This window comes from Cyanistes caeruleus, chromosome 5 (genome assembly GCF_971803275.1).
Source record: "Cyanistes caeruleus chromosome 5, bCyaCae1.hap1.1, whole genome shotgun sequence".
Lineage (NCBI taxonomy): Eukaryota > Metazoa > Chordata > Aves > Passeriformes > Paridae > Cyanistes > Cyanistes caeruleus.
In genome coordinates, this window is record NC_141705.1 from 58,987,063 (window position 1) to 59,014,440 (window position 27,378).

Genomic DNA, 27,378 nt, shown 5'->3' on the forward strand with positions numbered 1-27,378 from the left:
TTCCAGAATTTTAGTTCTTTCTCTCTTATTTTCTGATGTCTAAGTAGCTGCACATAATCAGTGCAATGTTTGAAATGACATTTTGCAGACAGATCAGTTTTGCCCTTTGGAAAAATTGGTGAACTGACCTTGCCAGAAAGTCCTACTCCACTGGAAGTCTTTAAGAAATAGATTCATTGAGGAAGCAATTTTAACTTATGCATATTCCTACAGCTTATTTTTCTTTCTGTCATTTCCATTGCAGTGAGGATGATGTGTTTGAATCACACCCAAATGCAATCTTCCATTTCCATGTGTGCTCATTTTCAGAACTAAATTTTTGAGATGTTAAAAAAATAAATGCAAAAATATTTTTGAAATTGAGATTAAAAACAAAAATGTGAGATGTGCTCTATTCTGTCATCCATTCCAACAGCTGTGGGGCTGTGTGAGTTTTGGTGACCTGACTAGTCTGTTTATTCAGTATTTCTGCATTGTCATACTGTAAAAGGCGTTTCCTGGGCTTTCTGCCAGACTTTCTCTGTTTACCAGGCAGTAGGCAAAGATTTAACATTTCTGCTTCCTTTCTTACTCCTTCGATTCCCTGTGGGATGGAAGGGCTTGTCTTCTCCTTTTTTCACTGTTGCTCCTTGTCATGGAGTATCAGTGGAAATTCATTTTCTAATGGTGACTGTAATTATGTGACACAACCACTGATTAAATAGTCATTTAAGTAGCTGGCCTAGAAGAATTGCTCTCATTATGGTCTTTGTTTCAATTTTTTTCCCTCTTTTTTCTGTTTTCCTAAATAGGTTAACGAGCTCCCTTTATCTGAGGCAGGCAAATTTAACATTTACAAATTATTAGAAACAGAAAACTTCATTTTTCTGTCACTGGCTGCTGAATTTATTAAACTTGAAGGATTAAACAAAAGAATGCAAGATGCCAGACCTGAAATGTTAAATTGGACAATGTCATGTGGAAGTTCTGACCTAGAAATCTTATTTATTTCATAGTTTATTGCAGTGTCCAGCAGAGCTGAGGAGGCCCTCAGACCTTTCCCAAGCTGTGGTTGGGCATAGCTTCATGAATGTGAATAATTTCGTTGACTGCAATGGCACTGCTGTGAAGTTTAAAATTAACCAACAGCATGGGTTTAAAAGGGACTTTTAAAGTAAGAGTAGACCAAACAAACAAGTTAATTACCTAAATTAACTATAGTAAGAAAGGACCTTCAACATGCTCTTTAATATCTGAGGTAATTTTGCTGGTCAAGATGCAGTCATGTAACAGAAGATCAAGTAATGAATTTTAAATTTTTCAACAGAGTTGATACTTCTGCATTCTTTCTGCATGATCTGATCAGTTACCATATTTCACACTTCCCTTGCAGACAAAATAGTTGTGCATTTGAGCCTCAGAAATTAAGAGGCATTTGACCTAATTCCAATTATTTCCAGAGAACAAAGGAGGGATTTTTGTCCCTTCTTGTCTGCTAATGACCTCATGGAAATTGACTGTTGGGGAAGTTACTGTGATGCCTCTCATAGTCCTCATAGCTGCAGCCAGTAGGAAAGGTGAGCGTGTCTAGAGTCTTACCAAGCTCACAGTTTTACGTCCTCACACTTAGGGCTCCCCAGCCTACCCCAAAGCTGTTTTGGGCAGATTTGCCCAGTCTCTGTAGCACTTGGGTTCTGACAAGCAGTAAGTCAGAGGTTAGCAGCTTGCCTACCCTACCCCTGGGGTTGAGTAATTTTGTGCACATTGGGAGTTCCCAGAGAGATTCTGTGCTAGAGCTGTCACACAGGACACACATAAGCTGGTGAGGAACAGAAGCTTTTGCAAGTGTCAAGTGCTTCTTCATTACACCAGTCTGACCTGATTTTCCAGGTTTACTACAGATCTCATGTAGCAGTAGGTTTTGCTGCAGTTCTTGTAGGCTTCTGGCCCTTGAACAGTTTTTTTATTTTGCCTGCTTCCAAATTGCTTAGCATACTTGCCTTTGACATTTTGTCATTTCTGTGAAGTGAGTAGGTTGTTAATTAAAAAAAAAAGAATACTGGCAATTACAGTATTTTTTAAAAGGGCACATCATGGTCTCATTGGTTTGACTTTCCTCAGTATTTCTTCTTCCTGGGTGTATTCTAGAATGCTACCCATCTGGCCATTCCCTCACTGAAGACGTGTCAGGAAACATGACTCAGGATAACTAGGCAAGTAGCTGCCATAATTTAGTACTGAACTTCTGGTGTGCCTCTTGGTTAGTCATGAAAGTCATTGGTGTCTTGGTAAGTAGTTGAGAATATTGGTCAGGCACACTCCCCTTTCCCTTGGTCCAGTTATTCTGAGGAAGAGCAGAAAGGAAGGGGAATTTCCAAGGGAAAATATCCTGTGTGAAAATCACGGTGCTCAGTAGGGAAGGGTGGGAATGCCCTTTTCACCTTCCTTTCTGAGTTCCTGAGGCTGCCCAGAGGAAACTTGCTTTTGAAAGTTAAGCATGCTCCTGTTGATGATGGAGCTGAAATGGCAGACAGACAACTGACCTGCTTCTGCAGGAGTGCTTTCCTTGCATTTTGGACCACAGGACATGCACAAACCCTGGGAATGTAAGGCTGGCAGCTTCAGGAGACACTTGCAAGAATTTTAATAAGGCTGAATGATAGTGAAGAGGAAGTGCTAAAAGTATTTCAAAAGGGGAAACAAAAATGGTGATTGCAAATATGACCTGACTAGTAAAACAGACAAATATTTGACTTTTGCTTACTCAGAAAAAAAGTTGATGCAAAGGGCAGAACTGCCAGGGCAGCATGGTTATAATTTGTCCCAGTCAGAGGAACAGCATTTTCCACAAGAAATGTGGAGATCCCTCACACTTAAAGCAGGAGCAGGGAGGTTGTATCTATATTTGTCATGCTGATGTTTAAAAAATGGTTCACTTTTTTTTTTTCAGCAATTCATAGGGAAAAAGCCCACTGTAGTCCTTGAAGAATTTCAGCCTCATATGCCTGTCTCAGCTGCTGAGCTGAAAATGCATTCACAAATCCAGCTGTTACTGTGCATGCCAGTTTTCCTATTTCTCCTTTTGCCTCAAAATTCTCTACTTCCTTTTTAAAATATGTATACCATATCCTGTTTTCTTGAAGTCAGTATGTACAAATATTTCTTCCATTGTTAAAACAAATACAAATAATTTCTTGGGTCTTTTCCAGTTTTGATGTTTTAGATCCATTTTCAGCTGCTGCAGAAAATCTGTCATCCAGAGCTTTCCCCAGACAGAGGGTGTGGCTCTTCAGGCTTAAACTGTGCAGTCCTCTAGCTGATTACTTAAATGGAATCAGACATACTAAATTAAGCCAAACTATTTGTCTTTATGGCCCTTCCTTCTATGATTGGAATGAAGCACATTTGTAGAGCTGGAATAAATAGAGTTTACCCAGCAAGCTCCTGGCTGGGGATTGTTGAGATGTGATCACAGAGCTCTGTTTAGTGCTAAAGATTTCAGGGAATTTGAATTTCCTGGAATTTTTCAAGTGTTTATAAAACCTTGACTCCAGTCTCTCTCTCTCTTTTTCTTTTTCTTTTTTTTTTTTTTTTTGAAGGATTTTTATTCTGGAGATTGAAGGAAAAATATTTTCTGGGTAACATTTATCTGTTTATTTCAATCTATGAATTTTTAATTGTCCATTGTATCTTCATCATAAAGAACACTAAATACACAACAAATTCTATTTATAAATGATTGATCATTATTCATGTTTTTTCTGGAGGGGAATGTATCTTCTATTTGTTAGATGAGGTGGGAGTAGGGATTGATGTAAATCACATTTTAAGGCATGTGTGGTGGTAAGGGGAAAAGGATTTCCATAGGGATGACAATTTGTATATTCTAATCCAGCAGCTCAGTCTGACTGAAGAAGTATTTCTTTGGAAAGAGCAAACATCTTCAGTTTTAAATATTTGTCAGAAACATAAGCCTATTTTGGAAGGTAAATATGATGTGACATTAAAGCACTGCACTAGTAGACAGCGGTGGCTCAGGAATTTGATTTTTCTAAGAGATGTGTTTTTCTCCCTTCTTTCTCAACACCCCATATTTGTGGGGTTTTTCTGCATGTAAACCACATTTTTTGTGGTTTTTTTTGCTGTGTGATTTTGCAGTGCTTTGACCAGTAATTGTCTTGCAAGCTAGTCATGACACTCCTATAACATAGTGTGGTTTTTGTCATATGTATCTAAGAGTGGTCTTTGTGTTTGTCTAAAACTTCATCCAGTGACTCAAGATTTCATTCCCTCAGTCTTTTTTAAGCCCATCAGGGATGCCCTGACTGGTTTGCACATGGCCTCAGAAATCTGGAGTTTTTCTTTTTGGAGGGAATGTAAGTGAAAGGATTCTGAGGAGGGGACTGAGTACAAATCCAGTCTTACTCACACATTCTCCACTCTGCTGTGTGTAGAGACATATTTTGAAGAAAAGGAGTGCAGCACGACAACCTGAGAGCAGCCTTGAGTTGTCAGAGGAGCACCAATAAATCATATCTTGTTTTAAGGAAAGGGATAGCAGTGGAGTTACCAGGTCACAGGCAATGTTTGTCTGGGAAAGGGTGTTGTATTTAGAAATAAACAGGGTTTAACACATTTTAAACACATTAACTGAAACAAGCAAAGTCAACAGGAAAGTGCTTTTAGCACCAAGTGTAACAAAACAAAGAGTGGGTGAGACTTTGGATGGATAGTGGAAAGAGAAGCAGCGTTGTTGCATAAACTAAATTTTAGTCCCTAACTTTCTGGAATACCTGACATCCTATTCATATGCACAGATTACACTGCTAATGAAACTTTGAAAAGAAGGTTTTTGAAATTTTTAGCTTATAAATTTCTAAACTGATTGCATCCTGATTAAAATAATAACCTCCCCCCCCCTCCTATGACCTAAGTTCAAATATTCTTTGGAGTGGAATTATGTGATTTGCAAGTTAGACCATGGTAGATCTGCAGTATTCAGAATCACATGCAAACAAGTTCGTAATTTCAACATAATAATTTTTTGAGCACTAAGCAAAAAGCTTTTATCATTAATTGCTGTGTATACATTAATTCTGTAGGAGATGTAGACTTCATATTAACATCAGTTTTCACCTTGAGAGATTTTCCCTTGACTTTATTACAATAAAAGCCTAGAGAAATAACTATTAAGTCGTACTTTTAGAAACATGTATTTCCAGAATTTAGTTTTAAAAATGCTTTCCTCACCTCATAATGTGGAGTGATTTTGTAAATTCTCTCAGGTCTTTATTCTTCATGGCATACACTTGTTCAGTATTTTTTTCATTCTTGTGTATTTTATGTGTAGCCAGTCTGGATTATTTGTGGGTAAAAGGGGGACTCTGATTATCCCCTGCTGGAATACGGTGAGCATCTGAGTAAAGCTTTCTTATAGCTGTGTTTATCTGGCTTTCAGTTCTAATTATATTTAACACCTTTTACAGTGAGGTGAATACCTTTTTCAGTAGTCTTGGTGTGTGACTGACAGGTGGGAGTCACACAGGTCAGGCGCACCGTGTGTGAGCAGGCAGAGGCTGGCATCAGCCTGAACTCCAGCATAAAGGTGCTGTGTCTCCACCTCCAGCAGCTTATCCCATCACTGGTACTCAGGACTGCTCCTGTGTATTTTTCACCTGGGGAAGCTCTATGTGCATGAACATGTGAGGAAGGATACATGGGAATTATGTGTTTCCTAGAATTCTTTATTCGTTCCCATTCTTGTAGCCATTTTCAGCAGATTTTCTGGAGCATTTCTAAGGGTGCTCCTGTCATCTTTTGTGCACAGATCTGAGCCTCACTTTGTAGGATTGCTCTGCAGACAACAAAGGGAGGCTGCTGCTTGCAGTTATACCTCTGTGTATTTCCCAGACATAAAATCTGTCATTCCTTCCTCCCATACTCTCACTTCCAATGTTAGACTGGATGGGTTAAGGGGTGAGGTAAGGTGAGGATTTCAGTCAGAACAGAAGGATTAATTTTAGGCACTGCTAAACCACAGCATTTAACTCCAACCTGCTGGAAACAGCACTGCAAGGGCATCAGGAGCAGTGGTGGGCAGGCAGAGCTCGTGGAAATGGCTTCCAGGTTTAGGGGCTTCGAGTGTGAGCGTGCACGTCTGAGAGCATCTCTGCCCATGTCCTGCCAGTGCTGCTGAGTTCTGCATGGGTGTGATGTGTTCTGGAAGCTTTCTCACAGCTTTGCCCGTTGGCTTGGTTGCTGGATTCCAGAAATCTGTGGAAATGATGATGAGTCCTCTTTGTTATTGAGCAGAGAGGAAGAAATCCCAAGTTAGCAAAACTTCTCTTAAATTTGTGCAGCCTTTTGAATCCAATTTTTGGTGCCTGTTTGGCTAACTAAAAGCAGCAGTTTTAGAGCAGAAAATGTCCCTCATCAATGCGAGCGAACTGTTACTGCGTCAGTAAGGTGACAATAAAAGGATTTTGGTGCTGGCTGTGGCCCTTTGGCTGCACAACACAGTGTTATAACACAAATCCATAAAATGTAACACAAATGCTGGATGCAGTGAGCAGGCTGTACCGAGGGTCCAGCTCTCCTGGGGGAGCTGCCATGACAACTGCACTGCGCCGGAGTTCCTGCAGAGAGCTCGGGGTCACTGGCACTCCGGGTGGCTCTGGATTATTGCAGGCACCAGAGACCCCTTCCTGTACTTCTGCCAGTGTTTACCATTATCCCAGTGGGTGAAAGATGCAAATGGTCCAGGTATTTGACAGGTATCTGGGAAGGAAAAAAGCTGGTTTCTCTAAAAGCAGATTTTCATATTACTTCATATTACTTCTTCTTTGGTTTCATGGCTTTACCAAATGATTCTAACGTTTTACTTCTAAATTTCATGTGGGCATGCAACGTTAAAAAAAAGGGAAACAACTATACGTTAAAATTTTAATCCATTTACATCAGGAAAAATAGCTTGCTGCCTGCAAACACTTGTTTCCCTCACAAGGGAATTAGAATGACCTCAGTGGATTTCCTTGTGATTTTTTGATTTTAACTGTTTTTAAAGCAGACACTTGCTCTTCCACAAGCAGATTTTTATTGACTTTTGAGGACGGAGATTTTTTCAAGGTCTTTGGTTTTGTGCTTTTAAAGAATGTCTAATCCATCTTTTCTTTCTGATATCCTGATCCTCCTTGACATACATTAGCTGGATAACATCATTATCCAGGTAGCATCATTACTTGGATAATTAAAAACAGACAACAGCAAAGAGCATGGAAGGGACTCTATTTCTTTATTTTCCTAAATATGAAATACCTTTTAATGAAAAGGGGAATTATTTCATGATTTTTTAGCAGGACATTAAAACATGGGAATTAAATGCCGCAGAACATAAGAAAAAAAAACCAATTTGCAGATGCAATCACTTTAACTCAACAGATCTTCCCACAAGCAATTAATGTATTCTTAATACAAAAAGCTTTGATATTTGAATAGTGTTTTCAGATGTTCCTGTCAAAGTAATGTGTGTGTAGTTATAGGCAAAAGTCATCAGCATGCTTGTGTAACTATAAGCAAACGTACAGGTGCTAAATGTTAAGAGTTTTTGGAGGTAATGGGCAGTCATATTTTACATTCTTGGCCCGGATGTTTCCTGCACTGCTAGAGAGCTCAAGCACTGAGGAACCAGAGTGATTGTGTCCCTACAAATGGACATCATGGTATCACTGTGAGAAGATACAGACAAACTTATTGATTGTTGCTGCCTAACTCAAAGGTTTAGTTTAGAAAGTGTGCAAACTGCATGTGTGTGTTTTGCTGTCCAGGTAACGTGCTTGCAGGACTTCTTTGGAGATGACGACGTCTTCATCGCGTGTGGGCCGGAGAAGTACCGGTATGCTCAGGATGACTTCGTGTTGGATCACAGTGGTAAGGCTGCACATCCTGAACCCAGCTGAAATAGGGAATGCTCTATCCCTTTCCCCTGTTCCACCCTCAAGAACGGTGTGATTTAGGAAAATATACACGGGAGGATGTTTTCCTATGGGTAAGAGTTTTTTCAAACCATCTTCTGGATGCTGTAAGCCTGTTAAAATGCACCAACAAACATGATCCAAATTCCTACAAAGCAAACACTGTCCCTGAAGTTAAATGGAAAGCAGAATTTAATTGTAAAACATTCAGTCATGGATCTAATGGATTTAAAATCTGTGAAAGATGTTCACTTTTGGAATCTGTCACTCTAAGATAATTTCCATATTGCTTTCTTCATGAGATTTTGGAAAAATCTCATATGTAGCCGTGCTCGTTTCCAGTCTTGAATTACCCTGCCAGACAATTCCCACACTCCAGTCTTGTCTGCTACAGACCAAGTGCTGGCCTTGTGTGTATTTTGAGATTATAGGAAGGAGATTAGACAAACTGGGACTTTGTGCCCCTGCTGTCTGCCTTGGGTAGATCATGAATTCAACTTGTTTATGAAAGTTGCTTTTCTGTAAAGAAAAACTCTCTAAGTTCAAGGAAAAAGCAATCCTCTACCAGAGGGTTTTGGAATTGTCTTGGAATATCAAATCATAAATATGTTGAGGTTTCTTTCCTGCATCTTCATGGTACTGTAGAATGGGTTTGGTTGGAAAGGACCTGTAAAGGGACCATCTAGTCCAACCCCTGGCAATGAATAGAGACATCTTAAAAAGAAAAAATAAATTCAGGTAGCTCCATTGAACCTGACCTTGAATATTTCCTGGGGTGAGATATCTACCACCTCTCTGGGCACCCTATTCTTGTGTTTCACTACTTGCACATAAAAATGAATTCCTTATATTTAGTCTGAATTGACAATTTTTTTTTTTAGTTTAAAATCATTCTTCTTGTTCTATCACTACAGGTCCTACTAGACATGGGGTTTTTTCTGCCTGTATTGTTCTAACTGTAGAAACACCCTGTTTTTCTTTTATGAAGAAAAAAAATTAACCTCTGGTAAATAAAACTTTCCGTGGCAAGAATAATTAGATTATCCCAGAGGAGCTTTGTGCTGTGAATGAAGAATTTTAATTTTTTTTTCAATAAAAGCAACAGCACCTGCTGTTCCTGCAATTTTTACACACACCATTTTTTCATTACAAAATGCTCAGTTGCAGCAGGAAGTACAGATGTGTATTTACCCACTGGCCTGTACATTTGGATGGATAGAGGATTCAGCTGCCTCCCATTCTGCTGTTCCTGCTAGGGTGCTGCTTTTCCAGAACTGCTCCATTATGTTGAGTCAGTTAGTGTGGGGGTGACCAAAAGGGTGTTTTTTAACATAGTTAACAGCTAAAAAAATCACTTTATTCTCATGAAGGAATGGAAGAGCATGGTTGTGTTGACTCACAATGCAAATCCCAGTGTGGGCATGATCCTAATTTCTCTAGCAGGTTTTAAGGCTGTAAATCTGCTTTCCCCATTTCACAAGGCACAGGCTCATTTTCTTGCCTTCATCTCTTTCCTTTATCTCTTCAGCTTTGGTGGTCTCTGCTCCCTCTAATAGCTCTGGGGGTCTTACTGGATAAAAGCAGGTTATGTACATGACTGGCAGGGCATGCAGCTCAATTTACTTTTTTTATCATGATATAGCATCCTAAGGGTGATATTGGCATCGGGGACAAAATAAGGAGAGAAATTTATGATCCCCTTTGGAGTGATTTGCTAAAGATGCTAACCACAGGAATTAAAATGTTTCCAAAATGTCAATGCATGTGTGCTCATTGATTCCATTGCCATTGATGCTGCTATTTAGTGATATGTAGCTGGCGGTAAGTGACAGTAATCTATTGTTTTGGCCTTCTGGAAACAATAGGCATTTTTCACCTGTTCAAAAATTGGTCACAGCATCAGTTTCTTGAAAAAGAAGTGAAATAATGCTGGCTGTGCATGTGCCCTGTATGGAAGTGCCATTACAGCAAGAGCCTTGGCATCAGCATTTGTACAAACTTAAACTGTGGTAATAATCATAAGCTTCAAAATAATAATTATAGTAATAACAAGCCTCAAAACATGAAGAAATATTGCCTGCAGAATGTCACATACAGTACTGAGTAGCTCAAACAGGTTTTTATGTTGAGTAGGTTAGAGTTGTGAGATGCTCTTACAGATCTGTTTGACTCAGCTGGGCAAAGATGTTTGCAAAGTGCTGCTCATTTTCTGGATACAGAGCCACGATGGTGTGTGGAGGGAGCCTGTGCACCAACCTGCTGTCAGAACCTGTGACAGAGGCTTTGCTTGCTTTGTAGAATGTCGTGTTATGAAGTCTTACTCCCGCTCCTCGGCCGTGAGACACGCTGCATCCAAAAGTCCAGGACCTTCACGTCGGAGCAAATCCCCTGCCTCAGGTACTACTGCTAGGAAAGAGCTGAACACAACAAAAACATGAAAATTAGTTTTTTTTAATGGGGTGAAAGAACCTGTTGGCTCTGTCTGTAATACAAGTGTTCCCAGAGGGGAAAAAAACCCCCTTTTTTCACTTTATCTCAGAGATTTAATATTGATCTAAAATAAATTTGCAATTTTTCTTTTTTTAAATCCTAGGAAGAAGCATGGTTTCTACTTTTTAATTACAGGCACAAATGGTTTCAGTTTATGAACATTGGAGTAATTTGTGCTAATTGTGCACTTGGGATATGTTTTCAGCATGGCACTTGATTTTCCTGAAAATATCAACTGCAGGGTTATATATGTGGTTAGATTCATGTTCATTGAACTTGAGTATATCCTTAAATTTTGAATTAGAAAAGTTTCTCCTATATAAGCCAAATATTGTCAGAAACACAGGCCTTTGATGGTTCAAGTAATTTTAAGAGATGTGCTGTACTGTGATTGCCCATTAACAGAGAATTTTTCTTCTTGTGCTTCTCATAATTTCAAAGAAAGATGTTCACACTATGACTTTGCCACCAGTTTGGCTGAACACCATATGTTTAAACCACGGTGTCTTTTATGTACATAAAAGTAGGAACCTGGTTTTGTCAAAATTTTTTAACCTCCTAATTTAATTTCTAAATACTTCTTTTTCCCCTGAAATCAAACTATTGAATATGTAAACATAGAATGCTCTTTTTCTAATGTAACTATAAATGTAAGCTTCTGTGTATATTCCAAACTGTGACATATTCCATATTCTCATCTCCACATTTGTTTTGCCTACCTGATGTTGGTTAAAGTAGTTTTATCTTTGGATTCTTTCAAAGTGCAGTATCATTAATCTGTTTATAAAGGTTGAATGTTTAACTGGAAAGCTTTGAAGAAGGATTGCAGAAAAATGTATCATGAAGAGCAAGTTTTGCAGCTGATCTACATTTCATGCAATTCTGTTACCTCCAATGAGATCATGTAGAATATCTATCAGCAGTGAATTTTATGCTAAGTATTTATATGTCAGTGTTGTCATTTCCATACTTATTTCTGCTTAGACCCTCTTAGGTTTGGCTAATTTGAAAAATGTATGCAAAGTGTCTGGTATTTATCCTTCTATTTACTTGCCTTTTTTTATTTTTTTTTTTTTAACATGAAGTCTTTACTTATCTTTTATTTACCCTTCTTCCTTCCGTGCATGTTCAGAGCTGTTTAATAACTTCTTTCCTTAATGTCTTTTTCCTTTGTGTCAAATATATGAGTACAGTAAAGAGGAGTGGCCACTCCAGTGCTCATTCTTCAGCAAAATCCCCAGGTGAGCCATATGGCTGTATATCACTAGTGTGTCTCCTCCCTCTCCATTTACCTGTATTTTTGGTGCTGTGTTTGTATTTTCAATCTTGAAACACATTTTGCATTGAATGAAGCAAAGACATAATGGGTGTTGAGTTTTTTTTTTGTTGAGGTAGATAATTTCAGTGAAATAATGCTTTTCAGTTGTTGGACATCTGTTAATGGTGTCAAAATTAAGTTTTTAAAGGTGTAATTTGACTACAAGTAGAGGAGCATTCTGAGGAGCAATACATATAATAATAGAAAATTTCAGTCAGCAAAAAGACAAGTGTGAGAATTACTGAAAAAAAGCAATGCTAAACCATCTCATATGTTTCAATTTTATGTGCAATTTCTTCTTTTTCTTTGTTTTGTTGTATTATTTCAGCCTAAATTCTAAAATAACCTGTGGACTCACTGAACTTTCATTTCAAAGTCAAAGCATTTGTGAAACAAGTAACATACAAACAGATGAGTACATCAACTGAGTCTTTGGATCACACTAGAAGTTAACAATTTAGAAGTTATTCATAGATTTTTAAGTTTTAAACATTCCAGTGTGCCAAACACGTACCCTAACATGTACTATTTCAGAATGACAGAGAAGTTCTGGGCTTTTTCTCTGGATATTCAGACTGGTATGCATGTGGAAAGAAACCTCAAAAGAACTTGTGTTTAGAGAAAATAGATTAAAAAAGTAAGTTTGGCATACACAGGGAATAGCCAGCGCATCAGCAGACAGATTTATGCCAATACAGATTACTGAGTTATTGAGTGAGAGAGAAAAAAAAAAAAAGCTGCTGTCTAAAATAGCAGTGTCATGGTTCAACCTCAGCCAGCAACTAAGCACCACACAGGCACTTCCTGACTTTACTGCTGCAGCAGGATGAAAGAAGTGAACTGGGAGGGTAAAGGTGAGAAAATTAATGGGTTGAGGTATCAGTGGTTTAGAAACTGAAGCAAAAAGAGTTATAGCAACAACGATGCTGCAATGGCAATAAAGAGAGAGAAATAAAACCCAGGACAGGCAAGTGATGTGAATGAGCAGCTGACTGATGCCATCTCGTCCCTGAGCAGCATTGCCTCTGCCAACATTCCCTCATTTTACTGCTGAGCATGATGCTGTATGGTTTGCAGTATTTTTTGGATCAGCTGGGGTCAGCTGTTCCACCTGTGTCCCCTCCCAGCTCACGAGGAGCAGAAAAGGCCTCGATGCTGTGCAGGCTCCGCTCATCAGCAACAGAAACATCCCTGCAGCACTTGCCAGCACAAATCCAAAACACATCCCTGTGCTAGCTGCAGTGAAGAGAATTAATTGCAGCCCAGTCAGAACCAGCACAAGCAGCTGGCTGACTCGCTATAGATTCAGAATCTTTACATCTGGACAGGGCCAGTTCCAGCTTTCACTCATACTGCCATTGCTGAGCAGCTGACACGCAGTGCATCTCCCAAGGCAAAGAGGAATCTGCAGACAGCCCTTTCCAGTAGGATCCTCAGCAGAATGAACTGTGTCTTCTTTAATGATGGACAAAATTTGGAGGGGACTTCTGGGTGTCATCTAGTCACACCCCTGGCTTAGAACACCACCCTTCCACACCAAGAATAGTGGAGATTTAGCAAAGAGCTACAGTACTGTCAGTATAGGCTGGGCTCTTCTTCCTTAGACACTTTTGGGAGAGAAGAACAACATTATGTTAACCAGGCAGTTTCACTGGAACAATTCAGTGGTTCTGTCAATGCTTAAAGAGGATGGTAGTGACTTAGATAAGGGTGCCTTACAGTGGTCATGTCCAGGAAGTAGTGACTTTTCTGTGAGCTGTATAAAACAATCTTTGACAAAAAAAAAAAAAAAAAAAAAAAATTTCCTCCTGTAGTAATAGTTTGCCATTTGGAAGCAAACTCTTCTACTGAAGTATCTCATTTTTGGTCATGCAAGAAGCAGAAAACAGTAAGATAGCAGTCACTAGCCCTTGCCATTGTCACACTTGCCAATTCTGTCTAAAACAAGGATGCACTGATATGCCAGGTTATCCAAAACAAATGGTTGAAGTCTACAGGAGGGTAGTGTACTCTTAGATGTTTTCAGTTTCTGAAGAAAAACAAGAAACCTTAAAATCGCCTATTTTTCTTACAGGCAAGCATTTTTAAAATCAATATGAAAATATCCTAAATACACTGAATACTTTTAAAATAAAATACTATGGTCTTGGTCCTTTAACAGAACTGGGAATATAAATCCAAGTTACCAGGCTTCAAAATAGACTTACTGTGAAGCTGAACACCAATTAGTTGTATCTTAACATCATACATTGGAGAAGGAGATTTTCTGTGAAAAACAGGGATTTGTGTTAGGTGCAGTGCAGTCAGCCTGGCCCAGTGGCAGATGGGCTGCCCAGGATGTAGCAATAGGCCTTGAAAGGCATCTTCCATACTGAGATAATCTTAGTGTGCTGGGTCAGTGGACACTGGTAAAATAAATCAAATAGTTTAAGAAGTGAGACATAACCCATGACAGACCTCAGTATGTAAAGGAATTGTGCAGGTGTATCTCTTACTTAATTTGAAGCTCAGTTTCTGTTTACCAGGGATGTTTTTTCTTTCTGGAAAAAGTAATTCATCACCATGCTATGAAGCATTTTTAGCTCTTAAGTTTCTGCCTATTATTGTATTTTTCTCTCCCCAAAAAAACGAGGATCAGCTAAAAAGAAATGATGTCTCATCATATAACTTTGCATCATATCTGTGTCTGATGGACAGTGTGCTATTCTCTCTGCGTGATGAAATTCATCAGTTTGTTCTTTTCAGAAAAATACAAGGACTGACCTAAGTTAAATTCAATACATCAGAGATAACAGATGTTGTATGAGGCCTATCTGAAAATCTAGATTTAAAATAAATGAAGTCTTTAAGTCAAGAAGGGAGGGTGTTCTATGTTTTCAAAGACACTTGTACATATTGGAAGCTCAAAAACAACCTACTAGCTTTTCTCTTGTTGAGGTTTTTTTCCCCCTAAATCAGTATTTGCTGAACTGCTGCTAAAGTTTTCTGTCATGCAAACAGTTAAATCTTATTGTTTGTTTGTTTTTCTTAGGGAAAACAAACAACTTTGTGTTCTGTGAAACATTCTGCCTAGAAAGTAAGGCCTTGATCCAAACTGAAGAGGAGGATCAAATATCCTTAGAAACATTTTCTTTCTATAAATTATGTGTGATACCACAATTTATTATGCAATTTCTAAAGGCTGTGGCTTTTTCTTTTTTTTTTTTTGTTTTTTTTTTGTTTGTTTCCGTGCCCAAAACTCTCGCCCTAGGAAAAAACAGAATGTGCCTTTTTAATCTCTGGAATGACAGTGCAGTATTTCTGTGTCATCTTGATCCCATATCCAGCCACCTGAATTTTCAGGGTGCAGTTTTGTCTCATGCAAATGGTGTAATTTATTCCTAAATGCTGAGGAGTTTTTCTTTGTTTTTTCTGTTTTTCTTTGTTTGCAGACTTCGGTAGTAACTTTTGATTTTTATTCATGTTTTCTTTCATTTTTTCACTTTTATTGTTTTGGCCAGTTAATGGAACCCCAAGCAGTCAGTTATCCACTCCAAAATCTACAAAGTCCTCCAGTTCTTCACCAACAAGTCCAGGCAGCTTTCGTGGACTCAAGGTAAGAATCATCAAACCCCCTAAATTTCCTTATTCATTGATAGTATGATACTGTTGCTGAAAGAAAAATAAAAAGCTATAATTTTGGAGGGTAGCCTTGCAAGAATGATGTTTGCTCATATGGAGAATAGATCTGAAATAAGATTTTTGTGTTTTGTCTGGGTTGAACGCTCAGCTTAGGAAAGGCAGAGTGTGATGCTGGCTTGAACATGCCACTTTGTCCTCCAAATTTTCCATTGTTCTGTGGACTGCAGAAATCCTCCAAGCAATTTGTTATCCCTTCGGCCTATATAAATGTAGTGTTGTCTTTTCAATACCTTATAGTCTGTAGCATTGCCCAAGTTTCATCTAAAGCAGAATTATTTCTCCCTGGCACTGATTTCACCCCTCAGTCCAGTCTCCTGCCTGGAAGCGCTTCCTTTGGGAGCAGACTGATGTCTGGCAGATTTTTCTGTGTGGCACCGAGAGATTTGTCTTCCTCTCCCGCTTCAGAGCTGGCTGCATTTGCAGTTCTTGGAGGCTGCTCTGTGCCTTTGGCTCAGTGAAAGAAAAGGAACAGTCTGGACTACAGTAGAGCATCTCATTGCTGCATTTGTGCAGCTGTCCTTTCAAGGGGAAATTTCTTATGGAATTGTCAATTGCAGCCTCTCTGGAAGCAGACTGGATGGTCTGCACTGATTATTGTGATCAAGTAATAGCTCCTATTGGTTAACTGAGTGTCTGTGAAGAAGCTGCATAATTCTGTGGAGAACTGTTTTCCCCATTAGGAGCCCGACTGAAGGACGTGATTTGAATAGTGCTCGGATTTGGGGCTTGACATGCTAATTGCTACCAGGTCTTGTTTTGCAAGGAGTATGGCACTGGTTTCTGTCAGACTGCTATGATAGCTCTGACAAAGGATTTTGATTTAGTTTATTCGCCTAAATTTTAATTTATCTGTAGGCATTTGGCTAACTAATTTTCAAGAGCAGTAATATCTCTGACATGGACAATCAGAACTCTGTGTCTTAAAATCTGTCTGGACAGCTCCTCTGTGGAGCTCACAGCAGAAGACACCAGAACCACTGGGCTTGAGTCTCCCAGCTGGTCTGCACTATCTTTAAGGAACGCTCTTTGGACATTTGCTGGAGTCCCAGGCCAGCCCAGCACCACCAGGGCTCTGCAGAGTGGGACACACCGCAGGAGCAGGGTGACCTGCAGAGCAGCTTAGAGCCAATGCTCCAGGGCACCCGATAGCTGTCAGTGCTGAGTGTGGAGACAAGGGTTGAAGAGGAGGCTCTTTGTATGGGCTCCAGAAACTGGATTACTGCCCAAACGGATCACGGACCAAGAACAAGAATCACAGGGGTGTGGGGGATTATATAGAGGGGCGGTTCAGGGGGAGGTTACAAATTCTTGCCCAATAGGGAAAACTCAGGGGAGGCTCAGAGGGCAGGACTCACAGGGTTCCAACAAATGGGGAAACACAGTGGGGGGGACACAAACTGACAAGCAGGGCAACAATCCACTGGGGTGTCCTGCTTTAGGGGAATTCTAAAGGGGAGGTCCAAGCCGAGGGTTGGTAGAAGGGAGGATTGACAGGAACTCACTGGAACAAGGGGCAGGGTCAGGGTGGGTTGGCGCTCAAGGGGGAAAGCACAGGATTGACAGAGGGGAGGGACAGAGAACATTCTGGGTGAGGAGGCAGGGCAGTGACAGTGGTTGGCAGGGGACTGAGGAGGTACAACTTGGGGCGGAACAACTGAGCTGAGGGGTGACAAGCATACCCACAGAACATAATATTTACAGCACAGAGAGCACACATGTGCCACAACAGTCTCTCCTTCGTGAAATTACAAGTTTAGAAACGAGATCATTTGCCTTGGTTTTTTTGCACTGCTTCCCTATCCGCTTTTAACTGATGAAAGCTCCATTAAGGCAGAGGTAATTCTGATAGCAGCAAGCAATTCTCACCAAAGTGGGCATGTCCCCTTTCCCATTCACTTTCACTCAATTAAGCTGCTGTACTTTTTCCATTTGGAATTTAATTGGTGCTGGGTACTAATGAGTTTTCATGTCAAATAACTCACCCCCGTATGACCAAAGAAAGGAGCAAAACCAAATTAAGCATCTCGGACCTGATGTGTTACTGAGGTTGTGAGTTCCTCTTGTTTTATCCTTTAGGATGCATCTGTTTAGCAGGAGTGTCCCAGCTGTGCTCTTGAGACTAAAGATGGGGAAAGTTATTTGGTGAATCCCAGGGGGAATTCCAAAAGGATCAAGTGTGCTGTTCAGTCACACTTGCTTCTCAATTATGTTGTAGTAGTAAGGGCTGTTTTGGGGGAGTATAAAACCAGTAAAAAGGAGGCATGGTTTCATGCAAAACCAGGTTATTTTAAGAAATCCATACACCTCTTTGTGAAATTGGGTTTTTTTGGTTACTCTGATGAGAAAAAAAGGGGGAAGCAGTGAACAACTATATTATTTGGAGAGATTATTGCTTTTCCCTATTGTTCACTAGTTCCTTGTTGCCAAGACTGCATTGCTGCACAGACAAGCAGTATGGCTTCCTGCACTTGTATAAACAGGGTGTCATGACAACAGCTGAATGAAAATTTAGATATAAATACCATGTCAGAGACAAGGCGTCTTCTAAGAGCTTTCTGTCTTTGGGAGCTCAATATTTTGAGTGCTTTTTTGTGTACAAATCATATGTTTATTTTTGTAGAGGGTGGAACAGTAGAACTGAGTAATGGTTTTGTATAAGCTTGAGACAACACAAAAAAGGCAAAAGAAATCAGGCTTGATGTTTCTGTTTCCTGTAAAGAGCAGAGCATCAGAGCAGCTGCACTTGAACTGCACTTTAAAAACTGTTTTATTTGAATAGCCAGAGCAAAGTAAAATATTTTACTGTAGGTTAGAACCTTGCTAAGCTTTTTGTAGTTAGACAATCAATGTAGAGCATAAGTGATAGTGCTAGTCCTCAAGGCAGACAACTTGCAAAAATGCTGATTGCAGCATTAATTTCTTCTCAGTCTCAGACACTGAATCTTATATCATATCCTCTGAATGCCTCTATTCCTTTAAAGAGAAGTCTCTTTGGTCCCCAAGGATTCCTTCTGCTTCACAACTCTTGTTAGGAGCGGTATGTTAAGGCACAGAAAATTCCTCACAGGAAAGACTCCTTGTGGACAGTTTATCTTCAAAGGGAAGGGCCTTCTTCCTGTCCTTTTTAGCTCTTCCAGCCAGAGTGCCCTTGTGCTATTAATTGTTCAATACATACTGTAAGTCCAGCATCCCAGGCTTACAGAAGTGTTTTAAATTGTGGACTCTGAGGTTATCGTGAAGTCAGGAATTAAAGGTATGTCTTAATAACAGTAAATACGATGGAATTTCCCCACAAACCCAAATAAAAGCCCTTATTCCAGTAAGTGACAAATATATCCAATACCCTATATATTCTTATTCAGGCTGGTTTTTTTTAACATTGCAGTATTACTCTGTAACTCAGCATTTCACTTGGCAGAGGCTTTGTTTCAAGGTGAAGATTTAGATATGAAAGTTTAAAAGTACGGGCACGAAGTAGATGACTACTCTATAAAGTGTTTTCTCTTTTGATCAAATGTGCAGAGTTTCTTATTTTTCTGTTGAATTCCCATGGAGATGAGATCTGGTGCCTGGGTTAATAATAAAGGTAATGGTGCATTTGGTGTCACGGGACAGCTGGTCAGGAGGAGTCCTTTTACTGATTTGTAGGCAGGGGAAAGGTTTAACATTTTGCTTCAGTTCTAAGTGTACATTTCTATGCAATGCTGTTAGGGGTGATTTGACTCTTAGCTCTTCCAGTACATCTGTTATTCTGCACACATTGTACCATAAAAATCTTCCAGAGACTAAATTAAATTTGGAAATTGGTGTAACTTTGGAAAGTGGTGTTACAACTTCCTTATGCTTACTTGGATGGCTTTGTTGTCCCTGCCTAAAAATAAAGACCACAAAGTCTTGCAATTTCTTTAAAAATAAAATGAAATCATACAAATAAAGAGACTGGAAGCCTTTCTTAGACTTACAATTATGCTAAATAGCTTTGTGTTTGAATTTGTCTGGGTAATACTTTTGCAATTGATGGACCAAATGACCAAAGTGAAAGGGCATTAGAACCTGATCCAACAAATAACTTAAGTATTTGCTTAACTTTCCTTTTACTTCAATGAGGACGTTAATGTACTTAAAGTTAAACATGTGCTTAAGTGATTTGAAGGATTAGTGCCTATCTTCATCAAGGTTTTTAATGTCTTCAGTATTGTACACATGAGCTTTGTGTGTAGTTATATGTAAGGATTCTCCACGTGTGTTTATGTAACAGAGGCCACAGCAGTGGGGATTCTTTACCTGATGCATTTGGTGAATTTACAATGAATTTACAATTTACAATGAATTTACAATTTATGTTTAAGGATCACTTAAAAAAACACTAAGTTTCTGTCTTACACATTATGTTACTATTAACCATTATAATAATTAATACTTGCAATATCTCTATGAAACACTGGTTATATAAATAATGTTTTATTTGTGTTCAGAATGTCTTTTAGTCCCTTCTTAGTACAGCTGTTCAGGATGAATTACAATGACATACAAAGTGTCCCCAGATTTCAGAGAATACTTCTGCAAAGTTAATTCGCAGTTTCACTAAAATACTCACACTCCACAGTTAGATGTGCCAGCATCCCATGTAGCTGCCAAGGAGTTAGGGATTTCTTTCAATATGAAAATAATCCCCAAATGTTTCCACAAACATTTGTGCCATGGGCAGTCTAATCCTGAGTGCAGAGGTTTGCCAACCAAGGTACCATTCCACTGTAAAAGAAAATGGGTTTTTATCTGTGGATCCTTCCTCACACTGACATAAAAAGTCCCTCCAGCTGTGGAGTTCTGGCAGAGCTGGGGTTAAACTTGCCATTTCAGATTCTGATCTAACACCTCAGCCACAATGGCAGCATTAATTTAATTTTATTTTTGTACTAATTTTAGTGCTTTTTTTACTGGTAATGTTTGCTTCCTTCTTGTGGCAAGAAGGAATGTGCCCAGTTATACTCTGCCCCGATTACAAGACTGAAGGAAGTTGGAAATGTGGGCTAGATGTTCCCATGTATTGTCACTTGCTGAAAACCCAAAATAGATTACTAATAATTTAGGCTGATGACTAATACTTGGCCATGGTCTGTTCTGTTATTTCTGCTTCAGGTTTGAAGAAAATGTGACTGACTGGTTAAGAGACTAACTCATGATTTTGTACAAATGTCATTTAACCCAAATGTCCTTGTTCCTAATCCCTGTTAAGTAGACAGGTAACTCAGAAAGACAGCAGCATTAACGTAGCCTGGGTTTAAGTTATTAGCAAGGAGCAGAGTAGTAGCTGCCTGCTTGCTGTTTGATGCTGCTTCTGTGCCAAATGCTGGTAAACTTCATTGTTTCAGGGGCTCTGCAAAATTAAGTTGTACAGCTTCTAGTTACTGTAGCTTTAGCTGATTTGGCAGCTCAGCTGCCACTAGAAACTTAAGCATTCATTAGCATTTCATGAGCCTTTAGACAATATCCCTATCTGTCAGTTCAGTTCTTTCCCTGACAATAGTGTTAATGATTTAAAATATTCAGCAGTGTAACCAGACAATGTCAGCTAAAAGGCAAAATGCTGCATTTGCATTCCCGGTGTCTCGAAAAGCCATTTCAACAGACACCGAGCTTAAGGCAGAGAAGCATTTTAATCCTTCCTGTGGTGAGTTCTGAAAACTACCATAATAGCCCATGAAGAAAACAAGATCTGGAACTTCACAGAACAGCAAGAAATGTTACGTAGAGGATGGGAATGATCTAAACTTAATTTTAATTTCACGCAGCATCCTTATATGTAACTGTAATAGGAGAGCTCATAAAAGTGGTGCACGAAACACATCCAGTAGATTTTACTATTTATGGCTTTCATTCCTATGCCTCCACCCCTTTTCAAAATTTAAACTTACTCTTATTTAGATCCCTGGGCAGTATGACTGGATAACTTTAAGCAGAATCATGAAGATTCTGATCCAGTACCAATTAAGTCATTAGTGCAGGAAAATCAGTTTTCTTCAGCTGTCATGCTTAAATATCATTTAGATATTTGTTTATTTACAGTGTCACAGTTACTAAAACTGGATCTGTGTCTGGATACATATCAGACATTAATTTGAAATGCTTGTAGGTGTCAAATCTTCACATCTATAATAACCTAAAATATAGCCTGATAGATAGCTAAATAAATCTGATTATCATAGATGTACCTAGGCCATAGATGCTACCTAGGCCAAAATTGTAGGTGCAGCTGAAAGGACTTTTCTTTGCTCTTTACTGAAATCTGTTCAACTGCTTATCTAAATAGAAATATTGTGGCTGGATCTTAAATTGGTACAAATTACAATGATGATGAACTTTGAGAAAGCAAGAATGAAAATAAGATGGTTGTAGAAAAGTAAACTGACTCTGTACAAGTGCTTTTAGTGTTTAGTGGGTTTTTTATTTTCAAATTTGCTACTTTTTTGTATGGCTCTTTCTTGTGATTACCATCAGAAATTAGAAGCTGTTGTGTACTTCCACAGATCTCCCCACATGGTGGATCTTCTTCCAACGTGAATGGTGTACCTGAATCACTCCCTTGCCAGAGTCCCGAAGGTAGGGCACCAATAGTTGCTGCCAATCCTTGACAGAATTTTGCTGAGATGGCACTTGCATTTAACACTTTAGAGTGGTTTCTGATGACTCCAAATCATTTTCTGTTTGGAGTTGTTTGTTACCTTGTTGATTCACCTTGGAAAAATATTTAGCACAATTTGTACATCAAAGTAGTTAAGTTAGGAAATAAATTCTGTTTATTTCCTTTTTTTTTTTTTTTGGCCAGTGGTAACATAAAACCTTGCTTTTCAATAGTCACTATTAGGAATTTGACTGATTTTGAGCATGACCTGCATTATCATCTGAAACGTTTTTGTGGCTGGACTGAAAGAGGAGCCCTCCTCAAAAGAGCTCATTGTGCTTCAGGTAGAACCACTGGCCAAACAACTGACCTTAGCCAAACTTAACCCTTCATGCCTCGTCTCTTCAAAGCAATGTCAGTTATTTTAAAGTATTTTTAAATTTTGTGTTGGAGTAATGTTTTTTATTTTAAAAATACTGACATAAGCATCTATCAGAATTATTTGCATTTTGGATGTTTTAGGAGCACCTATAAGCACTTGAAGGAATTCTGCAGATAAAACTTCTTGGGTTTTTTATATGCATTGTAGCTGAATCTTATTTGCATTTTTGCTTTGAGTTTGCAAAAAAAAAATAAGTCAAAAAAGTAATTTGAGGTCAGAAAGTTTTAGATGAAGAACTTCTAACTGTATTCATTACTTTTAGGATATGCCTGTACAAAAACATAGTGAGAGACTTATTTGTGTGTTCAAAGGTCAAATTACTTTGGGTTCATCTTGTTCTTCTTTACATTTGAGATAAAACCAAGGGGATTGCAGTGGAGAAAACAGCTTACTTTTAAGTTTTGTTTTGCATTTGTGACTGTTTTGTATCTGTGGAGCCCATTGGGGATATATTGCATCTTGCTGACACTTCCCTTCAGCTTGCATTTTTGACTTCTATTTTTTTTACAGGCTTGAATGGAAACAAGTTCTCAGGGTCATCTACCATTCTTGAGAAGTATAAAGTGGGGAAGGTGATTGGTGACGGCAATTTCGCTGTTGTAAAGGAGTGCGTGGAACGGTGAGCAAGGAAACTGTTCAGCCCTGCTGTTTGTTGTACTGGATAAAGCCCCATGGAGTAACTTAATTTCCTAAACAAATGTAATGAGATGAAAGCAAGGAACAGTTGCAAAAATATGCACACACTTGAGGAGAAACAGGCATAGCAAAACATGCAGAGCTTCCCGTGTTTTCTTCCAGCAAAGAGATACGAGAGCAGCGGAGAACCATGGCTTTTTATCCCACAAACTAAAGGAGGCATCACCTTCTCATGGTGCCTCCTTAGGAAACCCCACAGCTCTTCAAGAAATCTCTCGCACTACAGATGGTTGTGGATGACAGGAAATTATATGTGGCATCTAAACAGAGTTTGAGAGACCCCCCCCCCCCTTCTGCCTCAGCAATTCTGCTGTTGTGGTGTCCCCACTGCCTGCTGCTGACGTGATTTTTCACAGCTTTAAGCATTCTGTGGGTTGAGTACTCTTAAAGACGTGCAGTTGTTGGCTATCAGCCTGTGCTGGTGGCTCTCTTGGGCTTGCTGCTTGTGTTTCGTGGCGTGGAGGAGCCAGACACTTCAAATGAAGCCTCCAACATGCCTGAAATATCCTTGTGCCTGATTCCCTGTGGTGTAGGCAGGATACCTTTGCAGACCTGTGCAGCTCTGCTGCTCTTCCTCTGCAAGCTTGTGTCTCACACTTTGCTGCCAGTGCAAACATAACAGACGATTTGACTGTCACTTTCTCAGTGTACTTCTTTTTTAGAACCACCTTCTGCTATCTTTAGCAACCTGAGCGTTATGTCAGTTTCTTAAATATTATGAGGACTCTCCAACTTGTACGCAAATACGGGGAAAACTCAGCAAATGACTGTGAAAAACATAAATGTTAGTGAAACTTTCTGTTATTTGATCCTCATCTGCTGGTTTTAGCTAAATTTGAAAGAAAAATAATTCTGAATGGAAACATCTCATTCCAGAACTGAGGTTAGAGTAACAGATCTGTAATTCCTTGGGTCTTCCATCACGCCCTTGGAAATTCAGTGTCAGCAAATGGAAGGTCACTGTGTGGTCCTCAGGCTCAGCAGACTGGGCAGCCCAACTTCTATCAGTGGCACTAAAGACTGAGGCAAACAAAAAAAGCCTTCCATGCCTTTGCTTTATCTTCATGTCTGTTAGTCAGACGACAGTCTTTGGAAAGCACCAGTGTTTTCTTTCAAGCTCCCTTTGCTATTGACACACTTAAGAAACTCTTGTTGTCTGACTCAACAACACTGCCCTGTTTCAGCTCTAATGGGGCTTTGGCCTTTCCCCTCCCCTCCCTGCATGCACCAACCACAGCTCTGTAATCTTGCTGTGAAAGCCCCACCTTGCTTCCTAAGATCCTCTTGAGCGCCACAAGTTGTTCTCTGCTCAGCCAAGCTGCTTCTCTGCCACTTAATGTCTGGGAAAATTGAAATCTCCCACAAGGGCAAGGGCTACCAATCCAGTAATTTCTCATTGCTACTCACAGAGTAACTCATCAGTGCTTACATCCCAGCCAGGTGATCCCAGACACTCCCTACACTATCTCCTTTGTTTTCCACTGCCCTTATCCTCACCCAGAGGCTTTCCTGAAAGATAGCAGGTTAAAAGCACAAGATAATGTATTTATTATCAGAAATATAAGCTGTGCATTTTGGAAATCACTTAAATCCCACTGGAAATGGGACAAGGGCTGCTAATTCACTGAATGTCATCTGTGCTTTTTGTAATGAGGAAACTGGACCAGAAAAACAGCCCTCCAATTACAAAAAAATTTAAAAGGCACAATTACACTTCACTACCTAGTTTTGTATGTGTTCAAAACTTTAGTGCAACATTATTAAATAAATTTTATGTAAAATAAGTATACAAAAACAGTTGCTAATAATGATGGAGGAAATGCCAACCATAAATGCTTCTCTTTTAATTCCTATTAATTATACTTAATTTCTAATAGTGTTGTGCTAAGAAGCCTAAGCTGTGGAGCCAGGATCCTATTACACAGCTACCAGCTGGGATGTTCTACAAAAAGGAGGAGAAAAGATTAAGGTGGTCTCTTTTGTGCCTGTGTGTCTGTATATAAAGACATGAGTCAACAGATGGGCACTGACAGCTCGAGAAGAATCCCAGAAACCTGTCAGACAATGCTGGTGTGCGATGTGCGGTGATATTAGCACACAGATTCCGGGGGTTGTATCCGCCTTTTTTCCTTGGATACTGCGGTAGAGGTCATTTGTAAGAGGGATTTGAAGTTGCTGGATGAATTGGCTTTGTGAATGTTAACTCCTCTTGCTCACAGCACGAGTGCTGAAGGTTTGTTAAGTGGATGTTGCTGATCAGTTGTTGATGTACAGCGGTGTAAAGTACAAATGGTGATTCTGATTCCCACGCTGCTGTACTCGTAGCAGATCTTACATCGGGTCTGTAGCATGAGAGGCTGGCATTTCACTGATACCATTTAGATAAGGGCTTCTATCTAAAGACCAGATCGGGCTGTAACTATGACAACCTCGCAGATGCAGCAGCACTTCCAGGGCAGGGATTCTCGCCTGCAGTTTTTTGATAATGCATAAATGGAATATTGCATGTTAATTCAGTTCCTTTTTCTGCAAGGTGCTGATTTTGACCAGTTGTATCTAATGCCAAAAGCACGGTGAAAGTCACCCTGGAAGTCTGAAAACATGCCTGATTTGGCTTTTGTATCTCCCTCCTGTTTTCGAGCGGTGTTCTGATGCACACTGGAGTCTGTTGGCACTGGCACAGTACAAAATAGCAGCAACTTGGTCTTATGGCAATTTCATATGGTTTGTAATTTATAAATAATATAAGTCATCATTTCTTCTTTGTTTAAAAAAAATATTGTGTTGCTTTTTATTCCGCTCATTTTTCCCTCTTCCAGAGAAATGGAGATTTTTATTGCTTAAAGGGATGAAAGACAAACAAGAACTCCTTTCTGTGAGGAGTATTTGCTGAAAACAGTAATCCTTTTTTACTTTGTATATGACCCACCCTGTTAAATGTCATGGGACTTTAGATGACAGCTGTAGAATTCCACAAAGTACTTTTTTTAAAAAAAAAAAATGTAATACAAAAGCTCAAAATCAGTGCCTGACAAATTCTACAGGATTTTAGACTATCTGCAATGGACTATGGGATTTTAGCTCTGTTGAATCCTACTGAATTTTTTTACTAGGGTATCTTCACACACACACACATATGATTTAATCTTCAAAGCCCACCAGTTGAGCAAAGCTAAGCAGAAGGCTGAAGGCAAATTTTGCATTTTTCCTTAAAGGAGTGACAGTGTTGTGCCAGGTCACAAAGAAGAAATTGCAGCTGGATCCTGGGATTAATACACCATGGGAGCTGGGTTGTGGTAGTCAGGGAAACAGCAGGCACAAATGCTGCTGAGGAAACAAAAACCAAACCCAGGTCTGCTCTCTGAATTTTCTGTCAGCAACCTACATGGGCCACAGCATGTTGTTATGATGGTGTATTTACAGAAAATGCCACAGTTTTTGTAATTAATGGCTCTTGTGTTTTTCTTGCTTAGATCCACAGGAAGGGAGTTTGCCCTGAAGATCATAGACAAGGGCAAGTGCTGTGGGAAGGTAGTGTACAACCATTTGCATGTGTACAGAAGCAGCACTAGCAGCTGCTCATTAGTCATAAATGGTGGGTGTGTTTGGGTTTTCTGACTGTTTTCAGAGTGTCTCTTTAACAAGATGATAATGTATCCAAGAAGCAAATAATAAAAGCAGTGTGTGTTAGTCTACTAAATAATAGAGAAAAATTAATTATTGCTGATTTTGTTGGGCTGCCAAGAAAAAAAAAAAAGCTAATATGCACTCAAAATTTATTGGACAATTTTGATGTGTAAAATATGGGAGAGGAAATTTGCAGCTATATGTTTATTAATGTTCCCATCCCACTCTGCCTTTTATTTTTCTCTCTGTATGGCTCAACATGCTCCTTTTATAGGCAGAACATGGATTTGAAAAGAAATTTTCACAACCATTTCTTTCTGTTTATGTAGTGTCACCTTCCTGTATTTACACAGTTCTTTTGTGTTATGAAAACTTAATTCAAACTTTAAACAGAAAAATCTAAAATTGTCTCTTCAGGAGAATAGCATCTCATATAATCAAAGCAAATATCTGAGAGTGTCAGACCTTCTATTTCCCTTCATACTTCTTGAGTATGGATATTTTTAAAAAGGAAAAAAAATCTGCCTCCCCTCTTTGCGTGGTAAAGAGCTGT

At 39.3% G+C, this 27,378-nt stretch overlaps 1 protein-coding gene across 5 annotated transcripts in view; it reads left to right on the forward strand.

The window, feature by feature from the left end:
* Positions 1-27,378, forward strand: part of DCLK2 (doublecortin like kinase 2) — a 79,990-nt gene that overhangs the window by 35,967 nt on the left and 16,645 nt on the right. For 3 of the 5 annotated variants that reach the window (XR_015286930.1, XM_023926434.2, XM_086889598.1), the window contains exons 3-9: positions 7,803-7,905; positions 10,248-10,346; positions 11,633-11,680; positions 15,258-15,352; positions 21,966-22,038; positions 23,013-23,121; positions 26,672-26,729. Coding sequence is in view for 3 of the 5 variants with exons in the window: in XM_023926434.2 (XP_023782202.2) it covers positions 7,803-7,905; positions 10,248-10,346; positions 11,633-11,680; positions 15,258-15,352; positions 21,966-22,038; positions 23,013-23,121; positions 26,672-26,729 (585 nt within the window). In the remaining 2 variants the exon portion in view is untranslated. The remainder of the gene's footprint in view (positions 1-7,802; positions 7,906-10,247; positions 10,347-11,632; positions 11,681-15,257; positions 15,353-21,965; positions 22,039-23,012; positions 23,122-26,671; positions 26,730-27,378) is intronic. The other 2 variants (XR_015286931.1, XM_086889597.1) reach the window with 1 other exon arrangement.